This window comes from Salmo salar, chromosome 12 (genome assembly GCF_965601325.2).
Source record: "Salmo salar chromosome 12, fSalSal1, whole genome shotgun sequence".
Taxonomy (NCBI): domain Eukaryota; kingdom Metazoa; phylum Chordata; class Actinopteri; order Salmoniformes; family Salmonidae; genus Salmo; species Salmo salar.
In genome coordinates, this window is record NC_138302.1 from 89,011,653 (window position 1) to 89,034,455 (window position 22,803).

The window sequence follows — 22,803 nt, forward strand, 5'->3', positions numbered from 1 at the left end:
TACTGCATCTGTTTTCAATGACCAAATTGGAAACGTTTTGGACTGACTCATTCTGAAGTGTTGAACTGACAAATTAAAGGAACTATTTTCAATTAAAAACAGGAAAGAAATATTAACTGGAAAGAAATATAAATATTATAAGATATTAAACCTATGTTAGCCCAATTATTTTGGTGTCATACAATATATTAAGAACCACTTGACACGCCTACAGTAAAATATCATAATTGTAGGGTTTAGTTCGCCACTCCCCCATTTTCATGCTGAATGGAACGTCCTGAAGTGGTCCAGTCTCGTGCAACTGAACTGACAACAGTACGAGGTTTACGGTACACTGTCGGTTCAAGTTGTAAAGTACAGTAATAATACACGCCAGTGACATAAAGGAAATACCAGTGTTTTTACCTATTATTGCAGGGATCACTTAAAGTTTGTGTCATTCACTTTTCTCCAACTTATCTTGAGGAAAGACAAACGTGGCTTGGAATATAGCAGGACTCCATCTTTTGGGAATGCTTCCTCGTTCGGTAAAGTATGTTTTTCTATTTTCTTTTCCACTAATTAAAACTTCCTCATGGATAAAAGGTGGGTGTTGTACACCCACAGCAAAAATGTAAGGGTGTGTTTCCCGAGACAAGCGTCTACTGCTTTTTCAATCCACTGCTGCTAAATACTGTTTCCCACCAAACGGATTACTTTCAATAACCTAGAACTTTTACTAAATATTAAATTCATCATCTTCATGAAAAGTGGTATTGTTTCTAGGCTTGTCATATACAGTAGGCTGCTTGATCTTAATGCATTATTCATAGAGGCTTTCACGCTGAATACAATGAATTAAACCAGCTGAACTGTTCACAGCATATATCCTCTTTATTCATAAACCTAGTGTATGTCTTGAACCTGTGGGGAAAGTGAGCCCTTTATTTCAACTTTTATGCTCATGGAGGTACCCAAGTAATTACAGTTGGTAAGCAAATCTGAATCTATTGATTAGAAATCCAAATATAATTTGTGATGTTTACTTCAATTTACATTTAAAATAAGCTAATGTAATTTATCTTTACAGGACAGGAGAGCAGAGTGAAAAGATATTCATTCCCCACAAAAGTCATGTACTGGACTGCACTGCCTGATTGGAAAGTATTGTTGTTGGTGACTCTTCTATGGGACTGCTGCTTCTGTGCAGAGGAACTGAAGCCCACAAGATGGCCACTGTATCCCCAAAAGCCTCTGGTCCTGGCCTGGAATGCCCCGACGGAGGACTGCGGCCCGCGGCACAGTATCCATTTTCAGCTGGAGCAGTTCCAGATTGTGGCGTCGCCCAACGAGGGCTTTGTCCGCCAGAACCTCACCATATTTTACAAGGACCGCTTAGGGTTGTACCCCTACTATGATGAGCCTGATGGTACAGCCATGAACGGTGGGCTCCCGCAGGTTGCCAGTCTCGCTCAGCATCTGGAGAAGATGCCGGAGGGCATTCAGTATTACATACGTGAACCAGGGGCCAAGGGACTGGCAGTTATTGACTGGGAGGAATGGAGACCACTGTGGATCCGCAACTGGGACTTCAAGGATGTGTACCGCAGACGGTCACGCCAGCTGGTGGCTGAGAAGAACCTAGCTTGGCCCGCAGAGCGTGTGGCTAAGGTGGCCCAGCAGGAGTTTGAGATGTCGGCCCGGAAGTTCATGCTGGAGACCCTGAGGCTGGCCAAGAGCCTGCGGCCCAACCAGCTGTGGGGGTTCTACCTGTTCCCAGACTGCTACAACCACGACTACAGGAACACTCTGGAGAACTACACAGGCCGCTGCCCTGACGTGGAGGTGGCCCGGAATGAAATGCTCAAATGGCTGTGGACTGAGAGTACAGCCCTCTTCCCTTCCGTCTACATGAGCACAGTGCTACGCTCTTCGCCCTCTGGGCGCCAGTTTGTCCGGAACCGGGTGAAGGAGGGGATGCGTCTGGCATCAGGGGGAGACGGGCTGGCACGTCCTGTCTTTGTGTACGCCCGGCCCACCTACGCCAACGTATTGGACCTGCTGACGGAGGTGAGGGGCCGTTTCACTGACAGTCACATAGTACTAACCAGGAGCACTTATCCTACCTAGACCTTTAAATAATATAGATTTTTTTAAAGTCTTTGTATGTTTGTTGGATTGAGACAGATGGAGGTGAAAGGTATGAGAGAGAGGTTGCTGAAAGAGCACTGGAACAGATTCAAATCCATGCTGGCTGCAGAACATCATACATGTCCTCCAGAGGCAGTGGCTTAGACAGATAGGTGGCCTGGGGTGGCCTATCTTGACCTTTTGATCAGACTGTTTACCATTGGACAGGAAATCCATCCTGCATATTCTATTCCAGCCCAATTCAGTGAGAAAGTAGTCAAGGAGTTGGAAGAATAATTTCTGTTAACCAATATCTACAGCCTATAAACCTACCCTAATAGAATCTTCATCGGGATTTGAATGATGATTCCGATTCAGTTAATGTTTTGAGGATTCAATGAGTTTTAGTTTGAAACCGTTTCATATTTTTTTCTGAATACTCCCTCTTTAAAATCTATTTCATCAGTGGGTGTGGTTTCTAACTGCTCTTTTGTGTGGTGTGTCTGTGTGTGCTGGTTTGATTGACCCTGATTCACAGACAGATTTCTCTCTGTCCTTATCTGTGGCTGCAACCCTTTCCTGTGCTATCAGCAGACACTCCAATACCACCACTCTTTTGTATGTGTGTGAGCAGGATGGGTGTTGGACATGTTACTTGCTAACACTCCATAGTGCATTTCCTTAGGGGGCATGAGCAGATAAGATGTGGTCATGCACAAAAGTGTATAGGGTCCGGTGGCCTCTCGCCCCCTCTCACGCTCAACAATACTAAGTGCATGTGGTTAATTCTGGTGCTATTTCCACTGGCTGATTTGTGCTGACTGTGCACGGTGTGCTTTTGTGATAAATCTGTACTCCTATAGTCAAGATTTTTAATGATTTCATCTCTATGCAGACGGACCTGGTCTCCACCATCGGGGAGAGTGTGGCTCTTGGGGCCGCAGGCATCATCCTCTGGGGAGACCATGCTTATGCAGGCAGCAAGGCAAGTGTCCACAGAATGACATCGCTACGAATCACTGAATGACCAAATCACAGGACCTCACTGCTTGTCACAATATCATAGTCAATCATGTCACACACTTGATGATCAGATGATTATGAGTTGTTTTTGTAGCAGCCCCTCTTCCTATCCCTTTTGTTATTATGATGTGAAATGGTTTGTAGTGGACTGTAAGCTTCATTTAAATTGGGGAGATGCAGGAACAACATCAATCTTTCAACTCTGTGTGTCTTTCTCTCTCCAGACCAGTTGCTTCAGTCTGAATGAGTACCTACAGGGTCCGCTGGGCCGGTACCTGCTCAATGTCTCCACGGCAGCAGAGCTGTGCAGCCAGAGGCTGTGCGGTTCCCAAGGACGCTGCCTGCGCAGACACCCTGACACTGATGCCTACCTGCACCTTAGCCCCCTCACCCACAGCATAGTCAGCCTGGAAAATGGCAAATTCAACGTTCAAACTCTAGGTCAGCTTGGGGAAGAGGACATAATGGGCTTTCAGAGAGAGTTTCAGTGCCAGTGCTATAGTGGCTACCAGGGAGAGGGTTGTGGCCAGAGAGACCCCCTACAACAAAGAGGTATCGCACCTTCAGTCATGGGGACATGGGTTCACTGTCTGCTGCTGCTACTCCTCACACTCCTGCTCTGACTGATTGCATACATACATAGTTCATACAGCTACATTTAAAATGATTTAATGTGTATACACATGACATTATCTACACACTTCCACAAAATGCACAAACATTATATACATACACTGGGACAAATGCAAATGTGTTCACTGCGGCCCAGGTTGCTGTAAGGTTGGTGAATCTATGATTAAATGGTGGAACACTGTGGAACACGTACGTAGAGTTATGGTTGTTTGTGTGTTTTGATTTTCTTGATACATTGGAGGGCTCGCTGGAAATAACTTTGTTTACATTGCTCTCTCACTCTTTCTCAGTTTCCTCCCAACAATATATATCTCTCTCATGTCTCTTCTTCCCACCCCCCCCTTTTCTTTCTACAAACCCCCCCTTTTAAGTTGTAATTTTCTCATGATCCCTACGTTTGTTTTTGTGTGGTAGTTTTCAGCTTATGATGTATGTACAGGTTTGTATTATGTGTGTGTGCCAAAATGGGACAGGTGCACTTGATTGTTTTTAATAGCACAAAATAGTACTTAGTGCCTGACCTTTGACATTTGTATCTTTAGGTAAAAGTTCATATTTATATGAATGTATTTTCACACAAGAAAAAAGCTTTTGTTATTTTATGACAAATTGTATGACAAAAGCAAGACTACTATTTTCTCTCCAGAATTGTGCATCTATTTTACTGTGTACTGTGTTTCAATCTCTCAAAATAAATCAAAGCTGTAACAACATCCAATACAAATCTTGTAGATGCATTACTCTTGCTGGTCACTGGTCTATCAGTGCCTCTCTCTGCTTTGTTTCTGGTGGATCCAAAAATCACAATGTACACATAAGGGCTATAGGCGTAGACCCTTCAAACTCAACTCTGGAACTCGATGCCAGATCCACTGCATTTTTTTCATAGTTCCTCTTTAATCAGGGTTTGATTTAGACCTGGGACACCAGGTGTGTGCAAGTAATTATCAGGCAGAACAGAAAACCAGCAGGCTCCGGACCTCGTAGGGTAAGAGTTGGATACCCCTGGTCTAGACCTTAAATACAGGCTACTTTTGAGATTGGATTTGTCTGGCACAACATGTTATTGAAAGCACAACCCCTTCCCCCCTATAATTGTCTGGTGTTGCCAGCCAAATGTTATTTTCAGCTCTTTTCAGCAATACACATTTCCAGGAAGCTGACACATGACCTAACATTATGGAAAGACACGGCATGTTCATAGAATTCTGAGGCCAATTCTCCACAGATCTATATATCTTTTAAAAAACAGTTTTGGGGTTTTTACATCCAAATTGGTGGGTAATAGGCTACCCTCCCGATTTTGGGGTCAAATAAAACTTTGTCTGAAGCATTGCCTTACTGTAGCCTAGGCCACAACACCATCTTTGATTTAACAGCCCTCCTCTACCATAATTATAGGTTGCCTCGAGACAAAATTATTTTGGTTCCTTTGAAGTCTTCAGCAAGAGTTCCTAAAGTTTTATAGGCATGTGTGTTTAGACACATTGCAGATAGCCAGGTCTGTTAAAATGTTAATGCACAGAGCCTGTTTATTGTAATTATCTAAAGAATTAATTAATTATCCCGAGTGGTGCAGCGGTCTAAGGCACTGGTTCAAATCCAGACTGCGTCACATCACAGGCTGTGATTTGGAGTCCCATAGGGCGGCGCACAATTGGCCCAGCGTCGTCCGGGTTTGGCTGGGATAGGCCATCATTGTAAATAAGAATTTGTTCTTAACTGACTTGCCTAGTTAAATAAAAATACAAAAATATTAAAGACAGTGCATTCTGTAGGCCCATTCTGAGAGCAATACTTTGTAATAATTTATATAATACATTATTTTCACGAGATGAATGGGCTACAGTGGTTCCCAACCTGTCCTGTTCCGGGGACCACCAAATCACTGTAAAAAGCTCTTGAGGACCACCATTGGTGGAGTCGCAGAATTTTCTAAACATAAAATATTTTGGCGGTCTTAGCAGTAAATGTAGCACATAAAGGCCTATAATAATTATAATTGTTTATAATATTATTATTATAAACCATTTGCGTCGTGAAAAGTAATGTAAAATTGCTTATAATACCATTAATACTCCCAACTGTTATTATTTCTGGAAGAAAACGTATATATATAAAAAATCAAAAGAATTTCGCAAACCACCTGCAGCACCCCCGCGGACCACAGGTTGAAAACCACTGGGCTACAATAAACTAAGCATACATTGGCTTGATATTTCAAACTCGCAATTCGATTCACAAAGGTGATTCAGAGCGAAATACATTTGTTCATGTGTCTTTAACGAATGTCGACTGTATGAGAAAACGTTCTGCCTCGTTCTCTTTTGATTGGTGCTTGGAAAATCTCCTCCTCTGGTTTTTCAAGATGCACTGCATTTAGTTCGCGTGGCGCAAATGGTGAGCCGAATTTGCACTTTGTTCAATAAAAATAACAAAGACCGAACCCCAGGCATAGCGAACGACCTAAATCCAGCGCACCTACTTTTTTCTCCAGAGCGTTTTCCTTCCTCTTTCTTACTTTGAAAAGCGAAGTTGGATATCAGCAGATCATGCGATAGCAATCACTTTTCTCTGTAGTCAGTTGACTTTTAAACCAACTATTTGCCCACGAAACCGATGATATGGGTAAGTAGACTAATAAGGATCTGTTATTGTGTGACTTTGACATAGCTAAGTAATGTTTATGCAGTGAACATTTTCATTAGATTCCCTTAGCACACTCAAAGTCATGTGACTTACTTCCTCACAATAAAAAAGTAGACTGGAGAACCTGAATCATTATGTACTGACAGTGTCACTCATGCACACTGCTTATTTTTCAATTTGGCAAAATATGGTATAAAAGTTGTGTTTTCTCTCTGCAGGTACAAAGTGCATTTTCCCTGGGGTGCTGATTCTTTGTGTGAATGTGGCTGGTATTGTTCTTAACAGTGAGCATGAAGCAGGAGCACTCCCCACACTGTCCCAGCTGCCCTTCCTCACTGTGTGGAATGCCCCTACAGCCCAGTGTAAGAGCCGCTATGGGGTGGATCTGGACCTGGGAGTGTTCAACATAGTGAGCAATCAGAACCAGAGCTTCATGGGTGACAACATCACCATCTTCTACAATACTAAACTGGGTCTGTACCCAAGATACAACCAAGGAGAGGCAGTTAACGGCGGGGTGCCACAGAATGCCAGCCTGCAGGAGCACCTGAGGGCTGCCTCTGAGAACCTCCGGACCTACATGCCTGACAGAGACTTCCAAGGGCTGGCTGTGGTGGACTGGGAGAGCTGGAGGCCACTGTGGGAGCGCAACTGGGAAGGCATGAAGGTTTACTGGGAGGGGTCCAGGGCCCTAGTGAGGGCCAAGCACCCAGACTGGAGCCCTGCTCAGGTGGAGGTGGTTGCCCGCAAGGAGTTTGAGTATGCAGCACGGGCGTTCATGGAGGGCACCCTGAGGTTGGGGGAGCAGGAGAGGCCCAAGGGGATGTGGGGCTTTTATGGCTTCCCCTCCTGCTATAACTACTACAAAAACACAACATATAACTACACAGGGGAGTGTCCTCAGATAGAGTTGAAGAGGAATGATGATCTGTTCTGGCTGTGGAACGTCTCCTCTGCCCTCTACCCAGATATCTACCTGGATCTTGGGATGCGTGGTCTTGGCAATGGCATCCTCCTGTACACACACCACCGTGTCATGGAAGCCATGAGGGTGGGCGCGCAGGTGACCCCCATGGTCCCCCCTGTGTTTCCGTACGCCCGCATTGTCTACACTTACTCTCTGGAGTTCCTCTCTCAGGCAGGTGCTCCCCTGGTTCAGTATGCTGTGCTGTACTGCCAATCCCTATTGTCTATCAGTGCAATAGTATGAGTCTAAGACTGGTACGTGATACATACTGACCCCTGATTGCTACTTTGTTAGGAGGTCCTGGTCCACACGATTGGAGAGAGTGCTGCTTTAGGATCTGCAGGGATCGTACTGTGGGGAGACAATGCCTACTCCAAATCTAAGGTACATTACAAATTAGAATTTGGTCCATTCCCTGCATATGTAAACATACACAAATAATTATTATTTGTGATTTCCTGTTTTCCAGGCGAGTTGTCAGGCAATCAAAGACTACCTGGATGAAACCCTGGGCCGTTACTTGGTGAATGTGACCACAGCAGCTACTCTATGTAGCAGGATGGTTTGCTCCTCTCGGGGCCGATGCCAGAGGAGAGACAAAGGCTCCCGTGCCTACCTCCACCTGGACCCCAGCGCCTGGACTGTGGTGCCTGAGAAGAGGCCAGAGGGGGGGCAACGCTACAGGGTCCTGGGCCAACTGAAGCCACGTGAGGCTTTGTACATACAGACCCACTTCCAGTGCCAATGCTATCCTGGCTGGGGAGGTAAACGCTGCTCCAAGCCCCTGTAGTTCTGATCGTGTTTAAAGGAGCATCGGTTACATTACGCTACATTGTTAGCCCACTCTGATTACTGTACTCACTCTTATGGGACACATTATACCCAGTCCTGAGCCAATAAGGTATAGCGGTATAACAATTATAACCAGTGTTGTTGCATTCGTGACCCTCATTTCAGACTCCCCCTGCTCAACACCAATCTGCCTCTGACCACCCCAGATAGGTGGGTTACATGTTACCAGTTGGATGAGTTTACAAGTGAGGGATGAAGTGATATGATATAATGAACAGTTTATTTGTAGATCATTGAGAAAGCCAGGAATAAACCATAGCTGACATTGACATTTAAGCACATGTCTGTTTAGAAAATAGTTTCCAGACATTTTACAAAAGTAGAAATGTAATCTCGTTAAATTACAGTTTATGACCTGGGATTATTCATATTGGTTTCAAACACGTCACAGAAAATCAGTGGTTAAGCTTGAATCCTTAGTTGAAACAATAACAAAGGGGTCATTCTGTTTCGGTAAAAAGCTGAGGGATGGGCCTTTTAGAAGTGTAACCACTCTCAAATTTATAGACAGAGCTATGGATGCAAGGACTGACCATCCATAATGAGTTATAGTTTTAACCATGTTTTGATGCTATACAGTGTTTACATTGTTTACCAACATTGGAGTAAATCAAGATTATATTTTGGGTTCTGATGGGGTATGCGAGTTGAGCTAAGCTCATGATCCATTTACAAGTTCTATTTTTCAAGAATCAATGGGTATATGTCATTCATAAATCCAAAAATGGATGTAGCAACTAAGGATTTTAGCTTTAAAATAATGCTTTATTTTGGGACTTTAAGTTTTGAAAGCTATTAGAGCTAAGGAAATCCACACCAACTGGATTGGTGCTTGACAGTTTCAGCTGTTAGCTAATGGCAAAGTCATTCTTGAGCACCACAAATGTACTCAGCAATTTACCAGAACCCTGTGGGCGTATACGTGACTCATGAGAAATGTGATGCAATGTACTCATGATTGATACTGTATGGGTGAATGTATTGTCTACCAGATACTTCAACTGAAATGTTTTTGAATTTTACATTCAATAAATGATTTCACTGGCATATCTGTACTAAAATCATAATAGGAAGTGGGCTTAAACCATTTCAGCACAGCTGCATGTGACATCCCAACCTCACACCACAGTGGGCCTATTATGGATGCCTTGTACCCACACTCTCATTTAGAAATAACATTGTTATTTGTATACTTGTGTGTGAGTTGTTAGCGGAGGAGTAGCATGCTGAGCTCTGACAGGATTCTCTGGGTTTTCTACTGCAGGTCTGTGACCACCAGGTGGTGGTGGTATGTAATAATTAAACTGAAACAAGAGTTTACCCAAGGCTGTATATGTAGCTACTACTGGTCACCACAGCTCAGAGTGGATCTTTGCAAAAGATAATTGGCCCACACAAATGTATGGATAATTTCATGCCTCAGTTTTGAAGAGCTCAAAATATGAGTGCTTATCCACTGTATTGAACCAACAGACACTGACGGACACAGTCTCAGTGTCTTCTTAGGAACATGTGGCGACCCTGATGCCCTTGATTGATTTTCACGCAGCGTGTAAGACCCTGTCTCTTCTGATAGCTGCTGTTTTAATGTGGTGTGGTTGGCTGTAATTTGGCTTTCTCCCTGGAGGATGGGCTTGCTCTTTCCCACTTCCCTCTTTATCACAGCAGACTGGATTGGGGGGAATTGAGAAAGATATCCAAAGGCTGCTGTTTCCACACACTATTATTCTGATATATGGAAACTAGGAATATATAGGAACCTTTTAGAATCATCAAAACTGTGGTTTGGGCCAGCACTGACTTTAATTACACATTACATTGTGTAATTACGCAATGATAAGTAAAAAGATGAGAACAACTTCATGTTACAACAGTCATAATAACAATTTGAATGCAACTTGTAGCTGTTATATTTTCTCCTTTTGCCATACTCCAATACTGAATAGAGCTGACCTGTAGCCTTCAGGTAGATCAGCTATAATGAGAGGCCACTGTGAGTGTTATCTGGCTCCTGCTGGAAACACAACTCTCCAAACAATTGGCCCTCTCTCCCACTAACTAACCCCTGTCTGTCAGTTCCAGTGAGCCGGGCCTTCGCTCTCCATCTCTCTATCCTCTAATCTCCACATTTGTTCATTTTGGTGTCTCGCTCTGTCACCCCTCTGTGGTCACGCCTCCCCCTCCCCTGCCGCTCGGTCTAGAGATTGTCTCGGTGGCTCTTGGTATAATAAGTGGTTCGTCACACTCTCTGTCCGTGTCCTTCAAAAGAGTCAAGACTGATCAGGCTCCATAGAGGTCTGATGTTCTTCTGTAAAGATGTGTTGTCCCTTATATGTGTGAGCAAGTCTATGTTTTTGTTCATTGATTTTTCACCGTAGGAGGGGAGTGGGAATCATGTAAAGTTTATTTGTCATATGCACAGGATACACATCTGTGACCACACTGGCTCCGAATATCTTTGACTAATGTCGTCCAAAATTACAGTACCAGTCAAAAGTTTCGACACACCTACTCATTTCAGGGTTTTTCTTTATTTTTACTATTTTATACATTGTAGAATAATAGTGAAGACATCAACACTAGGAAATAACACATATGGAATCATGTAGTAACGAAAAAAGTGTTAAACAAATCAAAATATATTTTATATTTGAGATTATTCAAAGTAGCCACCCTTTGCCTTGATGACATTTGCCTTGGCATTCTCTCAACCAGCTTCACCTGGAATGCTTTTCCAACAGTCTTGAAGGAGTTCCCACCTATGCTGAGCGCTTGTTAGCTGCTTTTCCTTCACTCTGCGGTCCAACTCATCCCAAACTATCTCAGTTGGGTTGAGGATGGGTGATTGCGGAGGCCAGGTCATCTGATGCAGCACTCCATCACTCTCCTTATTGGTCAAATAGCCCTTACACAGCCTGGAGGTGTGTTGGGTCATTGTCCTGTTGAAAAACAAATGATAGTCCCACTAAGCACAAACCAGATGGGATGGCATATCGCTGTAGAATGCTGTAGTAGCCATGCTGGTTAAGTGTGCCTTGAATTCTAAATCAATCACTGACAGTTTCACCAGCAAAGTACCCCCACACCATCACACCTACATGCAATAACACTTTTGTGGTTACTACATGATTCCATATGTGTTATTTCATAGTTTTGATGTCTTCACTATTATTCTACAATGTAGAAAATAGTAAAAATAAAGAAAAACCCTTGAAAGAGTAAATGTGTCCAAACTTTTGACTAGTACTGTATATTTACCTAGTAGCACAGTAGGCCAATGCACTATTTGTGACAGTTTCACAGAAATAAAACTCATGAGCTCTCCTGTTCCTAGGTACACAGACACAATAGATGCTTGATGGAGGCTGAGGTGTTTGTGGAGACTGTCACACAAAATGTTCTCTGACACTTCAATAATAATATATCCATCAAATGTAAGAAAATGACATCAGGACATGGGGGGGGGGGGGGGGGGGGTGATAGAGGTCACAATGTCCTATTTCTCTGAGATGGGGCTCTGATTGCACTCACTTCACTGAATGGCCATTTCTCCCTCTGAGTGGCGGACAGACTCTATCTGGCTGTTGTGCATGTCATATCAACGCAATGCCTGAATGCAGACAGTTTCAAGATATTCACTTTCTTTATTCATGGAAGATAAATGAATAACCTTGTATAAACTCTCTCTCAGGGGTATGACATGAGAGGAGTGTGTATCTCTGCGCGTGCAGGTGTGTGCACATGGGTTTGTGCGCCTACCTGTGTATGTATGTGTGCGTGTGAGTTGAAGATTTGCTGTCTCTGCAGTATGTGTCCTGATGAGAGGTGACCTGACAGACTGTCACATGTGACTTCTCCACCGATGAGCAGCTCTGTTCTCCACCCCGCCAGACCCCATTAGAGCTCGGTGAATACCACCACACACACACACACACACACACCAAGGTTAACCCCATGGACCTTCAGCCAATGAGGAAAACTTGCACTTTTCAGATAAGTAATTTATTATGTAATTAATTTAAATGTGATTTATTTTTGTAAGCAGATAATCCATTTCAGCATTTTCATTTTACTGAATTTTGATCTAAGCTCATTTGAATAAAATGTTTTCTGCACATTAGTCTGGGTAATGAAGTGGATCTCCGAAGAGAGATGCTTTTGTTATAAGAGGAGGCTCTCGGTAGTGGCACAATGAAGGAGAAGACTGACATGCTGGTCACCTCACCGTGGGGAAATGCTGATTGGATTGTAGATGGGAACCAGTGAAGAATATGAATAACGACTTGTAATTTGCTACAAAATAGGAAGAAAATATCTTATCAGTCTCTAGTGACACCTTAAAATACCACTCATCTCATATGTAAACGACTGTAAGATGGCTGCCATTGCAAAAGGGAAGGGATCACTGCAGCTGCCTCGCTTTACAACCGCGATGGCTGCCATTTGCCAAGTGTTTTGTGTTCCTTTTTCAAACAGTCTCTGAATATTAATATCAACCTGACAAATGTTGCGTTAGCAGCAGATAGAGCAATAGCGATCCCGTGTGTTGGAGGGCCTTAGCACATACCGTGCTTGGAGCTGATTTCAAATGAACTACATCACGACACTTAGTGGCTTTGCCTAGGCCCTGGGGACGTGAGAACCTAGTCTAAGAAAAATTGGACCAAAGTTTACAATAGACAGCAAACTGTTCTGTAACATCCCTACTCTCTCCTATAATACGTATGCTATGTCTTTTAAAGAACTCATTGATCTCAATCCACAAGCTGATCCAGCTCCTACCAGTGACAGAGAGACAACAAAAGGAAGAGCGAGAGAGAGAGATTAGAATAATGTAATTTGCATATTTCTATACCCATATTTTTTTAAATCCACAATTCAGTCAAATTGTGTATCTTCTTATCATATTTTTTATTTCATTCTTGGAGATGTAGCTTGCCTTGTGCTTTTAATTAACTTAAAGCCCCACTAAACATGACTCTTAGAGAAAAATTCATTTTTAGAACATAGAATAAACTTTTCTCAGTAATAGCAGAGGACAGCTCTTAAGACGTTTCATGGACTATTCCCCACACGCCTTGTATAGCAATTATGACTGTAATGGAGTACATTAACCATTGACACATACATTTTGCATCGTATAAAATGTACCATTAAATTCGCTTTAATTAAAAACACACACACACACACCACCTCTCCCCTCCCACTCACACACATACTATAGACATGAATACGCATCCTTATATAAATTCAGTCTTTGTACAGGAATCCCAGGAATGCCTGTTGTTCGGCCTCAACAGAAATGTCACGGTTACATTTTGTAACCTTTACTAGAGAACGTTATCTGCTCTGATAGCGAGGCAGAGCTGGGACGGGGACCACGGCGATGCGATTGGATTTGAAAGGTCCCCATCGGAGTCATGCCCGCGGGCTATCTCCCCTTCACAGTTCAGCAACACCAGCGCTACGGCAGGCCGTCCACACCGCACACCACTCTGTAACGTTACAAGGATCTAATCTGTCCCAGTGTATCTGCGTCTCTCCACACAGCATCAGGCTGGGGGAAGATGGAGGGGATAGAGGAGGATGGAGGAGGATGGGGAGTAGGGATGGAGGATGGAGAGGATAGAGGAGGATGGGGAGTAGGGATAGAGGATGGGGAGGATGGAGGAGGATTGAGAGGATGGAGTAGGGATGGAGGATGGAGAGGATGGAGTAGGGATAGAGGATGGAGAGGATAGAGGAGGATTAGAGGAGGATGGAGAGGATGGATCAGGGATGGAGGATGGAGAGGATAGAGGAGGATGGAGAGGATGGAGTAGGGATAGAGGATGGAGAGGATAGAGGAGGATGGAGAGGATGGAGTAGGGATGGATGATGGAGAGGATAGAGGAGGATGGAGAGGATGGAGGAGGATGGAGGAGGATGGGGAGTAGGGATGGAGGATGGAGAGAATGGAGTAGGGATGGATGATGGAGAGGATAGGTGAGGATGGAGAGGATGGAGTAGGGATGGAGGATGGAGAGGATAGAGGAGGGTTAGAGGAGGATGGGGAGGAGGGATGCAGGATGGGGAGGATGGAGTAGGGATGGAGTATGGAGAGAATAGAGGAGGGTTAGAGGAGGATGGGGAGGAGGGATGGAGGATGGAGTAGGGATGGAGGATGGAGAGAATAGAGGAGGGTTAGAGGAGGATGGGGAGGAGGGATGGAGGATGGGGAGGATGGAGTAGGGATGGAGGATGGAGAGAATAGAGGAGGGTTAGAGGAGGATGGGGAGGAGGGATGGAGGATGGGGAGGATGGAGTAGGGATGGAGTATGGAGAGAATAGAGGAGGGAAGGGGAGGATGGGGGATTCTCTGTCCATATTCTTCCTTGAGGTACACCATCCAAGCAGGTATATGTCTCAGTCCACTCCCATTTACACACTAGGGGGCAGTAGTAGTTAATGTAACTCAACAGGTGAAACTGGGCGCTGATTTTACTGCATGTGGATAGTCTCTCTCAGTCGTGCTGCCTGGGCGAGGGCCCTACTTGCATTTTCCCAGCCATTTTGGTTGCTTGTCATGGCTGTGTGATGTTTTCACTGCTTCATCTTTCATATACCAATAAACCCTACAATACTTCAACATGTTATCGTATGGAGACCTTACACATTTGTGTGGCTCAGTTGGTAGGGCATGGCATTTGCAATGTAAGCGTTGTGGGTTCAATTTCCATGGGGGACCAGTATGGAAAACAATTATGAAAAATATATCCACAAACTACTCTAAGTCTCTCTGGATAAAAGCGCCTGCTAAAATTTAAATATTATGAATTCACACGTTTAGAGCTCATATATAGTTATTGAGTGTCTTTTTTATTGTGGATAATGCAGAAAATACTTTGACATGTTGTCTTTGTCAGCATGTTGAAAGGATGCCAGCCAAAATAAAAGTCCTCCAGGAAAGGATTCCTGTGTGACCGATCCAGGGTGGCAAAATGTCGGTAACTTTCCCAAAAACACTGGTTTTCCAGAAATCCTGATAGGAATCAGGTCTTCCTGCTTTTTAACTCTTGAATACGCAATCTTTTAACCAGGATTTCTGGAAAATCTGGGAATTTTAGGAATGTTAACAGAAATTTGCAACCATAGACCGATGAAAGCACTTCTGAAAACCTCTATGCACTTCTAAGAAAATGAACAATTAAGTAATCTTCCTCTTTTTTTACAGATTACAGCACCTGGTATTCCAGGCAGTCTCCCATCCAAGTACCAACCAGCCCTGACCCTGCTTAGCTACCAAGATCAGGCATGTTCTCACCAAATTGACCCATTATCTCACCGAATTACAACATTGGCTCTTCGCCGTGCTCTGCCACAAGGAGTCGCTAGAGCTCGATGAGCCAAGGAACGGCCAAACACTACCCTACTCCGGACAGCGCTGTCCAATGGGGCTCCAGGTCACAGTCGGCTATTCTTCCTCTTCTTCTAAGCGTTAGTTTAATCGAGTACACGCTTAACTGAATGAGAACAGAGACAGAATATAGAGGCTGATGACTGGTTGCCCTATGCTGACGCAACATTTGTCAGGTCTTGCTCAGTTGTGCACCGGGGCCTCCCACTCTTCTTTCTATTCTGGTTAGAGACAGTTTGCGCTGTTCTGTGAAGGGAGTAGTACACAGCGGTGTACGAGATCTTCAGTTTCTTGGCAATTTCTCGCATGGAATAGCTTTAATTTCTCAGAACAAGAATAGACTGACGAGTTTCAGAAGAAAGTCCTTTGTTTCTGGCCAAATTGAGCCTGTAATCGAACCCACAAATGCTCATACTCCAGATATTCTAGTCTAAAGAAGGCCAGTTTTATTGCTTCTTTAATTAGCACGACAGTTTTCGGCTGTGCTAACATAATTGCAAAAGGGTTTTCTAATGATCAATTAGCCTTTTAAAATTATAAACTTGGATTAGCTAACACAACGTGCCATTGGAACACATGAGTGATTGGGCCTCTGTATGCCTATTTAGATATTCCATAAAAAATCTGCCGTTTCCAGCTACAATAGTAATTTACAACATTAACAGTGTCTACACTGTATTTCTGATCAATTTCATGTTATTTTAATGGACAAAACATTTGCTTTTCTTTCAAAAACAAGGACAGTGACCACAAACTTTTGAACGGTAGTGTACCTGATCAAGTGCTACAAATATGTTTTAGCTGTTATCCTCGTAATTCCAGTGGAGATTTGACTTTCAATGTATGTTTAAAGATCAAACATTTTTAAACACACTAGTATGCAATATTACACATCAACTTGAAAACAAAAGATCCCACTGAACATTTGAAATTCAGGTACTCAGCTGATTCACTAAAGTATCCTCATGTGGAACATACACATCTCTAAAATGATTGGTTGTTCCAGTGGTTGTTCCACTGGTTGTTCCACTGGATATCATAAGGTGAATCCACCAATTTGTAAGTCGCTCTGGATAAGAGCGTCTGCTAAATGACTTAAATGTAAATGTAAAACGGTATAATTTGGTTATGACTGCTGCAGTGTTTCTGCTAGAGAGTGTTATGTTGTGGCTCCTGGGTGTGACCGTGTGACATTATGTCTCCTTGCTGTTGTTCCAAGAGGCTGCTGTTAAATGGGTCCTTGCTATCCGGGAACTCTAACGTCACCCATTAACGTTGACATGTAAGATGATTAAGGTAGAGGTTAAGGCTAGAGTTTCGGGTAGGGACGTCCCGAGGACCCCGGATAGCACTAACCCTGCTCATTGCTGCCTCCCAGGCTGCTCTACTCAGCCATCTTCCAAATCCCTGATTTCTGCACCTGTTTCCTAGACAACCGACTGCCGTTTAAAGGGGCAGTTCTGCTTATTGACCGCATACCCTTGACCAGAACCGCACTCACACTTGAAGCTGTGATTAGACCCTTTTTTATGGCACTTCAGATCCTTGTGGAAGGATCAGCATAGCGTGGAATTCCATGCAAAACACCCTGCACACTAAAACAAAGAGGTAGGGTCTATCCTGTGTCATCTCAAGTTGTCTGAGTGAGCTTATTATGGTACAGTAGGCTTACTGTGGATCTATTGCTTTCTACATTCACTATCATGGTCATTTAAGTGTGTGTGACAGTATATCAATACATGGTATTACTTGATGAAATCTACACCCTGTCCAAAATGATGACAATATCACATTGCCATTGGGGGATATTCAGCCCCTCTTCTATCCTCCTGTGGAGATCTCTCTCTCTCTCTCTCTCTCTCTCTCGCTCTCTCTCTCTCTCTCTCTCTCTCTCTCTCTCTCTCTCTCTCTCTCTCTCTCTCTCTCTCTCTCTCTCTCTCTCTCTCTCTCTCTCTCTCTCTCTCTCTCTCTCTCTCTCTCTCTCTCTCTCTCTCTCTCTCTCTCTCTCTCTCTCTCTCTCTCTCTCTCTCTCTCTCTCTCTCTCTCTCTCTCTCTCTCTCTCTCTCTCTCTCTCTCTCTCTCTCTCTCTCTCTCTCTCTCTCACTCACTCACTCACTCACTCACTCACTCACTCACTCACTCACTCACTCACTCACTCACTCACTCACTCACTCACTCACTCACTCACTCACTCACTCACTCACTCACTCACTCACTCACTCACTCACTCACTCACTCACTCACTCACTCACTCACTCACTCACTCACTCACTCACTCACTCACTCACTCACTCACTCACTCACTCACTCACTCACTCACTCACTCACTCACTCACTCACTCACTCACTCACTCACTCACTCACTCACTCACTCACTCACACACTCACTCACTCACTCACTCACTCACTCACTCACTCACTCACTCACTCACTCACTCACTCACTCACTCACTCACTCACTCACTCACTCACTCACTCACTCACTCACTCACTCACTCACTCACTCACTCACTCACTCACTCACTCACTCACTCACTCACTCACTCACTCACTCACTCACTCACTCACTCACTCACTCACTCACTCTCTCTCTCTCACTCTCTCACATATCAACCAGGAGCCTGATGTCTTAATCTGGCACTCCATAATTTCTTTCCTGCTCTTAATTACTCTGCAACAGGTGAACCCAGTCAAGCAAGACTAATGGGATTTCTCCCCCCAGTGTCGCAGGCAGCACAACTTTACACGGTCAGGAACAACCACCTCCATATTGGGTTTAACTATACTGAACAAAAATATAAATGTATCATGCAACAATTTCAAAGATCTTACTGCGTTACTGGGAAGCTTTTTGAGAAATAAGCTTTTTGTGCATATGGAACATTTCGGGGATCTTTTATTTCAGCTCATGAAACATGGGACCAACACTTTACATGTTGCATTTATATTTTTATTCAGTGCAGAAAGGAGCACGAAAGAGAGAAGAGACAGACAGAGGAATGCAAATGATATGTGTCAGGATGAGATTGGGCTTTTGTTTTGATGGCGCTGCTCTGCAGCTGTGTGTTGGATAGCTGTCTGTCTGGCTGCTAGCCAGGCCGCTTGTCATGAGTAGCATATTGGATGTCAAACCAATTATAGCCTCAATTGGTTTCAGATCGTTCCTTTAACTTATTATTGTTTAAAACTCAGTCTCATGAACTTTCTTAAGGACGTAGACCATTTCTGTTTTAGACAGCGTGACATGATCTTTCCTAGAGGTCATCATCTCTGAGTTGGACTAATCTAATGCTGACTAAACAAAAACCACACACAAACAGACTGAATGCACACACACACACACACACACACACACACACACACACACACACACACACACACACACACACACACACACACACACACACACACACACACACACACACACACACACACACACACACACACACACACAGTCTGAGCTAAGAAGCCAAACCAGCTATCTCAAGTCAAGGTCACTCAAATAGAATAGCTGAACCTGAATCTTCTCCAACTCCCTCTTTCGCTCCTCTCCCTCTATCTCTCCTCTCTCACTTTCTCTTCATCTCTTAGTTTTTTCTGCCTCTGCTTCTTTCACTCTCTTCTCCTTCTCTACTTTCTCTGATCGGGCAGCAGACAGCGTGTAAGTACTCTAACCCAGAGAAGTCTCTGGGAGCCCTTGCGATTGGTTCTGCTCTGTAGCACTGTTCACAATCGATTAAGAGACGGTGCGCTCCCGCTAACAGCTTTCCTCTGCTGCTCCTGTGGCTTTAATACTGTCACATAGACTCCCAACTTCGCACCTAACCCTTCAACCCGCTCTTTCCCCTTTCTTTTTCTGCACCTCCCTTCTCCTTTTTCCCCTCTCATTTTGAAACTCCCTAACTCTATCACCCTGCAAAATCTCTCTCAACATCTCTTTTTTCCTCCCCTTCTCTCTCGCCTTGATGCTCCACTTTCTTTATTCTGCCCTTCTCTCTCGCCTTGATGCTCCACTTTCTTTATTCTCCCCTTCTCTCTCGCCTTGATGCTCCACTTTCTTTATTCTCCCCTTCTCTCTCGCCTTGATGCTCCACTTTCTTTATTCTCCCCTTCTCTCTTGCCTTGATGCTCCACTTATTTATTCTCCCCTTCTCTATCGCCTTGATGCTCCACTTTCTTTCGCTCTGCTCTCCTCATTATTAGTTGTTCACCTCCTTTCAACCATCTGCTCTCCGGACTCACCCTGTTCTATCACCATTAATTTCCAATGTTATTCTATCTTTTATCCTCTGAGAGAGAGATACAGAGAGAGAGAGAGGCTCGTACATTTCCTCAGTGAAAACAATGTACTGAGCAAATGTCAAATTGGCCTTTTACCAAATTACAGTATGAAAGACCACGTGTTCACTCTGCACACCCTAATTGACAAACAAACAAACCAAAACAAAGGCAAAGTCTTCTCATGCTTTGTTGATTTCAAAAAAGCCTTTGACTCAATGTGGCATGAGGGTCTGCTATACAAATTGATAGAAAGTGGTGTTGGGGGAAAAACATACAACATTATAAAATCCATGTAAACAAACAAGTGTGCGGTTAAAATTGGCAAAAAACACAAATTTCTTCACACAGGGCCGTGGGGTGAGACAGGGATGCAGCTTAAGCCCCACCCTCTTTAACATATATATCAACAAATTGGCGAGGGCACTAGAACAGACTGCAGCACCCGGCCTCACCCTACTAGAATCTGAAGTCAAATGTCTACTGTTTTCTGATGATCTGGTGCTTCTGTCCAACTAAGGAGGGCCTACAGAATTACCTAGATCTTCTGCACAGATTCTGCCAGACCTGGGCCCCTCTGCATGCAGAATTCTGCAAAAATATCCTCTGTGTGCAATGTAAAAAACTAATAATACATGCAGAGCAGAATTAGGCCGACCCCGCTAATTATCAAAATCCAGAAAAGAGACGTTAAGTTCTACAACCACCTAAAAGGAAGCGATTCCCAAACTTTCCATAAAAAAGCCATCACCTACAGAGAGATGAACCTGGAGGAGAGTTCCCTAAGCAAGCTGGTCCTGGGGCTCTGTTTGCAAACACAAACAGACCTCACAGAGTCCCAGGACAGCAACACAATTAGACCCAACCAAAACAAAAAGATAATTACTTGACACATTGGAAAGAATTAACAAAAAAACGGAGCAAACTAGAATGCTATTTGGCCCTAAACAGAGAGTACACAGTGGCAGAATACCTGACCACTGTGACTGACCCAAACTTAAGGAAAACTTTCACTATGTACAGACTCAGTGAGCATAGCCTTGCTATTGAGAAAGGCCGCCGTAGGCAAACCTGGCTCTCAAGAGAAGACAGGCTATGTGCACACTGCCCACAAAATGAGGTGGAAACTGAGCTGCACTTCCTAACCTCACACATATTTCCCTCAGATTACACAGATCCACATAGTATTTGAAAACAAACCCAATTTTGATGAACTCCCCTATCTACTGGGTGAATCTACCGTGTTTCCTGTTGCCACAAGAAAAGGGCAACCAGTGAAGAACAAACACCATTGTAAATACAAACCATATTAAAAAAAGAATATTTCACCTTTATTTAACCAGGTAGGCCAGTTGAGAACAAATTCTCATTTACAACTGTGACTCGGCCGAGATAAAGCAAAGCAGTGCGACACAAACAACACAGAGTTACACATGGGATAAACAAATGTACAGTCACAATAGAAACATGTATATACAGTGTGTGTAAATGTAGTAAGATTTGGGAGGTAAGGCAATAAATAGGTCATAGTGGTGAAATAATTACAATTTAGCAATTAAACACTGGAGTGATAGATGTGCAGAAGATGATTGTGTAAGTAGAGATACTGGGGTGCAAAGGAGCAAACAAATAAATAACAATATGGGGATGAGGTAGTTGGATGGGCTATTTACAGATGGGCTGTGTACAGGTGCAATGATCGGTAAGCTGCTCTGACAGCTGGTGCTTAAAGTTAGTGAGGGAGATATAAGACTCCAGCTTCAGTGATTTTTGCAATTCGTTCCAATCATTGGCAGCAGAGAACTGGAAGGAAAGGCGGCCAAAGGAAGAATTGGCTTTGGGGGTGACCAGTGAAATATACCTGCTGGAGCGCGTGCTTGCGGGTGGGTGCTGCTATGGTGACCAGTGAGCTGAGATAAGGCGGGGATTTACCTAGCAAAAACTTATTGATGACCTGGAGCCAGTGGGTTTGGCGATGAATATGATGCGAGGGCCAGCCAACAAGAGCATACAGGTCACAGTGGTGGGTAGTATATGGGGCTTTGGTGACAAAACGGATGACACTATGATAGACTACATTCAATTTGCTGAGTAGAGTGTTGGAGGCTATTTTGTAAATGACATCGCTGAAGTCAAGGATCGGTAGGATAGTCAGTTTTACGAGAGTATATTTGGCAGCATGAGTGAAGGATTCTTTGTTGCAAAATAGGAAGTCGATTCTAGATTTAATTTTGGATTGGAGATGCTTAATGTGAGTCTAGAAGGAGAGTTTACAGTCTAACCAGACACCTAGGTATTTGTAGTTGTCCACATATTCTAAGTCAGAACTGTCCAGAGTAGTGTTGCTAGTCGGGCGGGTGCGGGCAGCGATCGGTTGAAGAGCATGCATTTAGTTTTGAGTAGTTGGAGGCCACGGAAGGAGTCTTGTATGGCATTGAAGCTCGTCTGGAGGTTTGTTAACACAGTGTCCAAAGAAGGGCCGGAAGTATACAGAATGGTGTCATCTGCGTAGAGGTGGATTAGCAGATCACCAGGAACAACAGCGACTTAATTGATGTATACAGAGAAAAGAGTCGCCCCGAGAACTGAAACCTGTGGCACCCCCATAGAGACTGCCAGAGGTCCGCACAACAGCCCCTCCGATTTGACACACTGAACTCTATCGGAGAGTAGTTGGTGAACCTGTTGAGCTGTTGAGTCTGCCAATAAGAATGCAGTGATTGACGGAGTTGAAAGCCTTGGCCAGGTCGATGAAGACGGCTGCACAGTGTTGTTTTTTATCGATGGCATTTATGATATCGTTTTGGACCTTGAGCGTGGCTGAGGTGCACCCATGACCAGCTCTGAAACCAGATTGCATAGTGGAGAAGGTATGGTGGGGTTCTAAATGGTCGGT

The 22,803-nt window shown here is 43.9% G+C and overlaps 2 protein-coding genes across 4 annotated transcripts; both read left to right on the top strand.

Moving 5' to 3' along the window:
- Nucleotides 1–140: 140 nt before the first annotated feature.
- Nucleotides 141–4,478, top strand: LOC106565981 (hyaluronidase-2). Of its 3 annotated transcripts, XM_045691868.2 has the most exons (5): nucleotides 141–527; nucleotides 890–970; nucleotides 1,070–2,049; nucleotides 3,005–3,094; nucleotides 3,357–4,478. In XM_045691868.2, the coding sequence occupies exons 3-5, from the start codon at nucleotides 1,114–1,116 to the stop codon at nucleotides 3,753–3,755; spliced, it is 1,425 nt and encodes a 474-aa protein (XP_045547824.1). In that variant the 5' UTR covers nucleotides 141–527; nucleotides 890–970; nucleotides 1,070–1,113; the 3' UTR covers nucleotides 3,756–4,478. The 3 variants fall into 3 exon arrangements, with proteins under 3 accessions (XP_045547824.1, XP_013989186.1, XP_013989185.1); XM_014133711.3 differs by lacking the exon at nucleotides 890–970 and having other exon boundaries at nucleotides 142–532; XM_014133710.3 differs by lacking the exon at nucleotides 890–970 and having other exon boundaries at nucleotides 146–527.
- A 1,627-nt stretch (nucleotides 4,479–6,105) lies between these two features.
- Nucleotides 6,106–9,280, top strand: hyal1 (hyaluronidase 1). The gene is made up of 4 exons (XM_014133713.3): nucleotides 6,106–6,393; nucleotides 6,633–7,552; nucleotides 7,676–7,765; nucleotides 7,851–9,280. The coding sequence occupies exons 1-4, from the start codon at nucleotides 6,390–6,392 to the stop codon at nucleotides 8,169–8,171; spliced, it is 1,335 nt and encodes a 444-aa protein (XP_013989188.3). The 5' UTR covers nucleotides 6,106–6,389; the 3' UTR covers nucleotides 8,172–9,280.
- The last annotated feature ends 13,523 nt before the right edge of the window (nucleotides 9,281–22,803 follow it).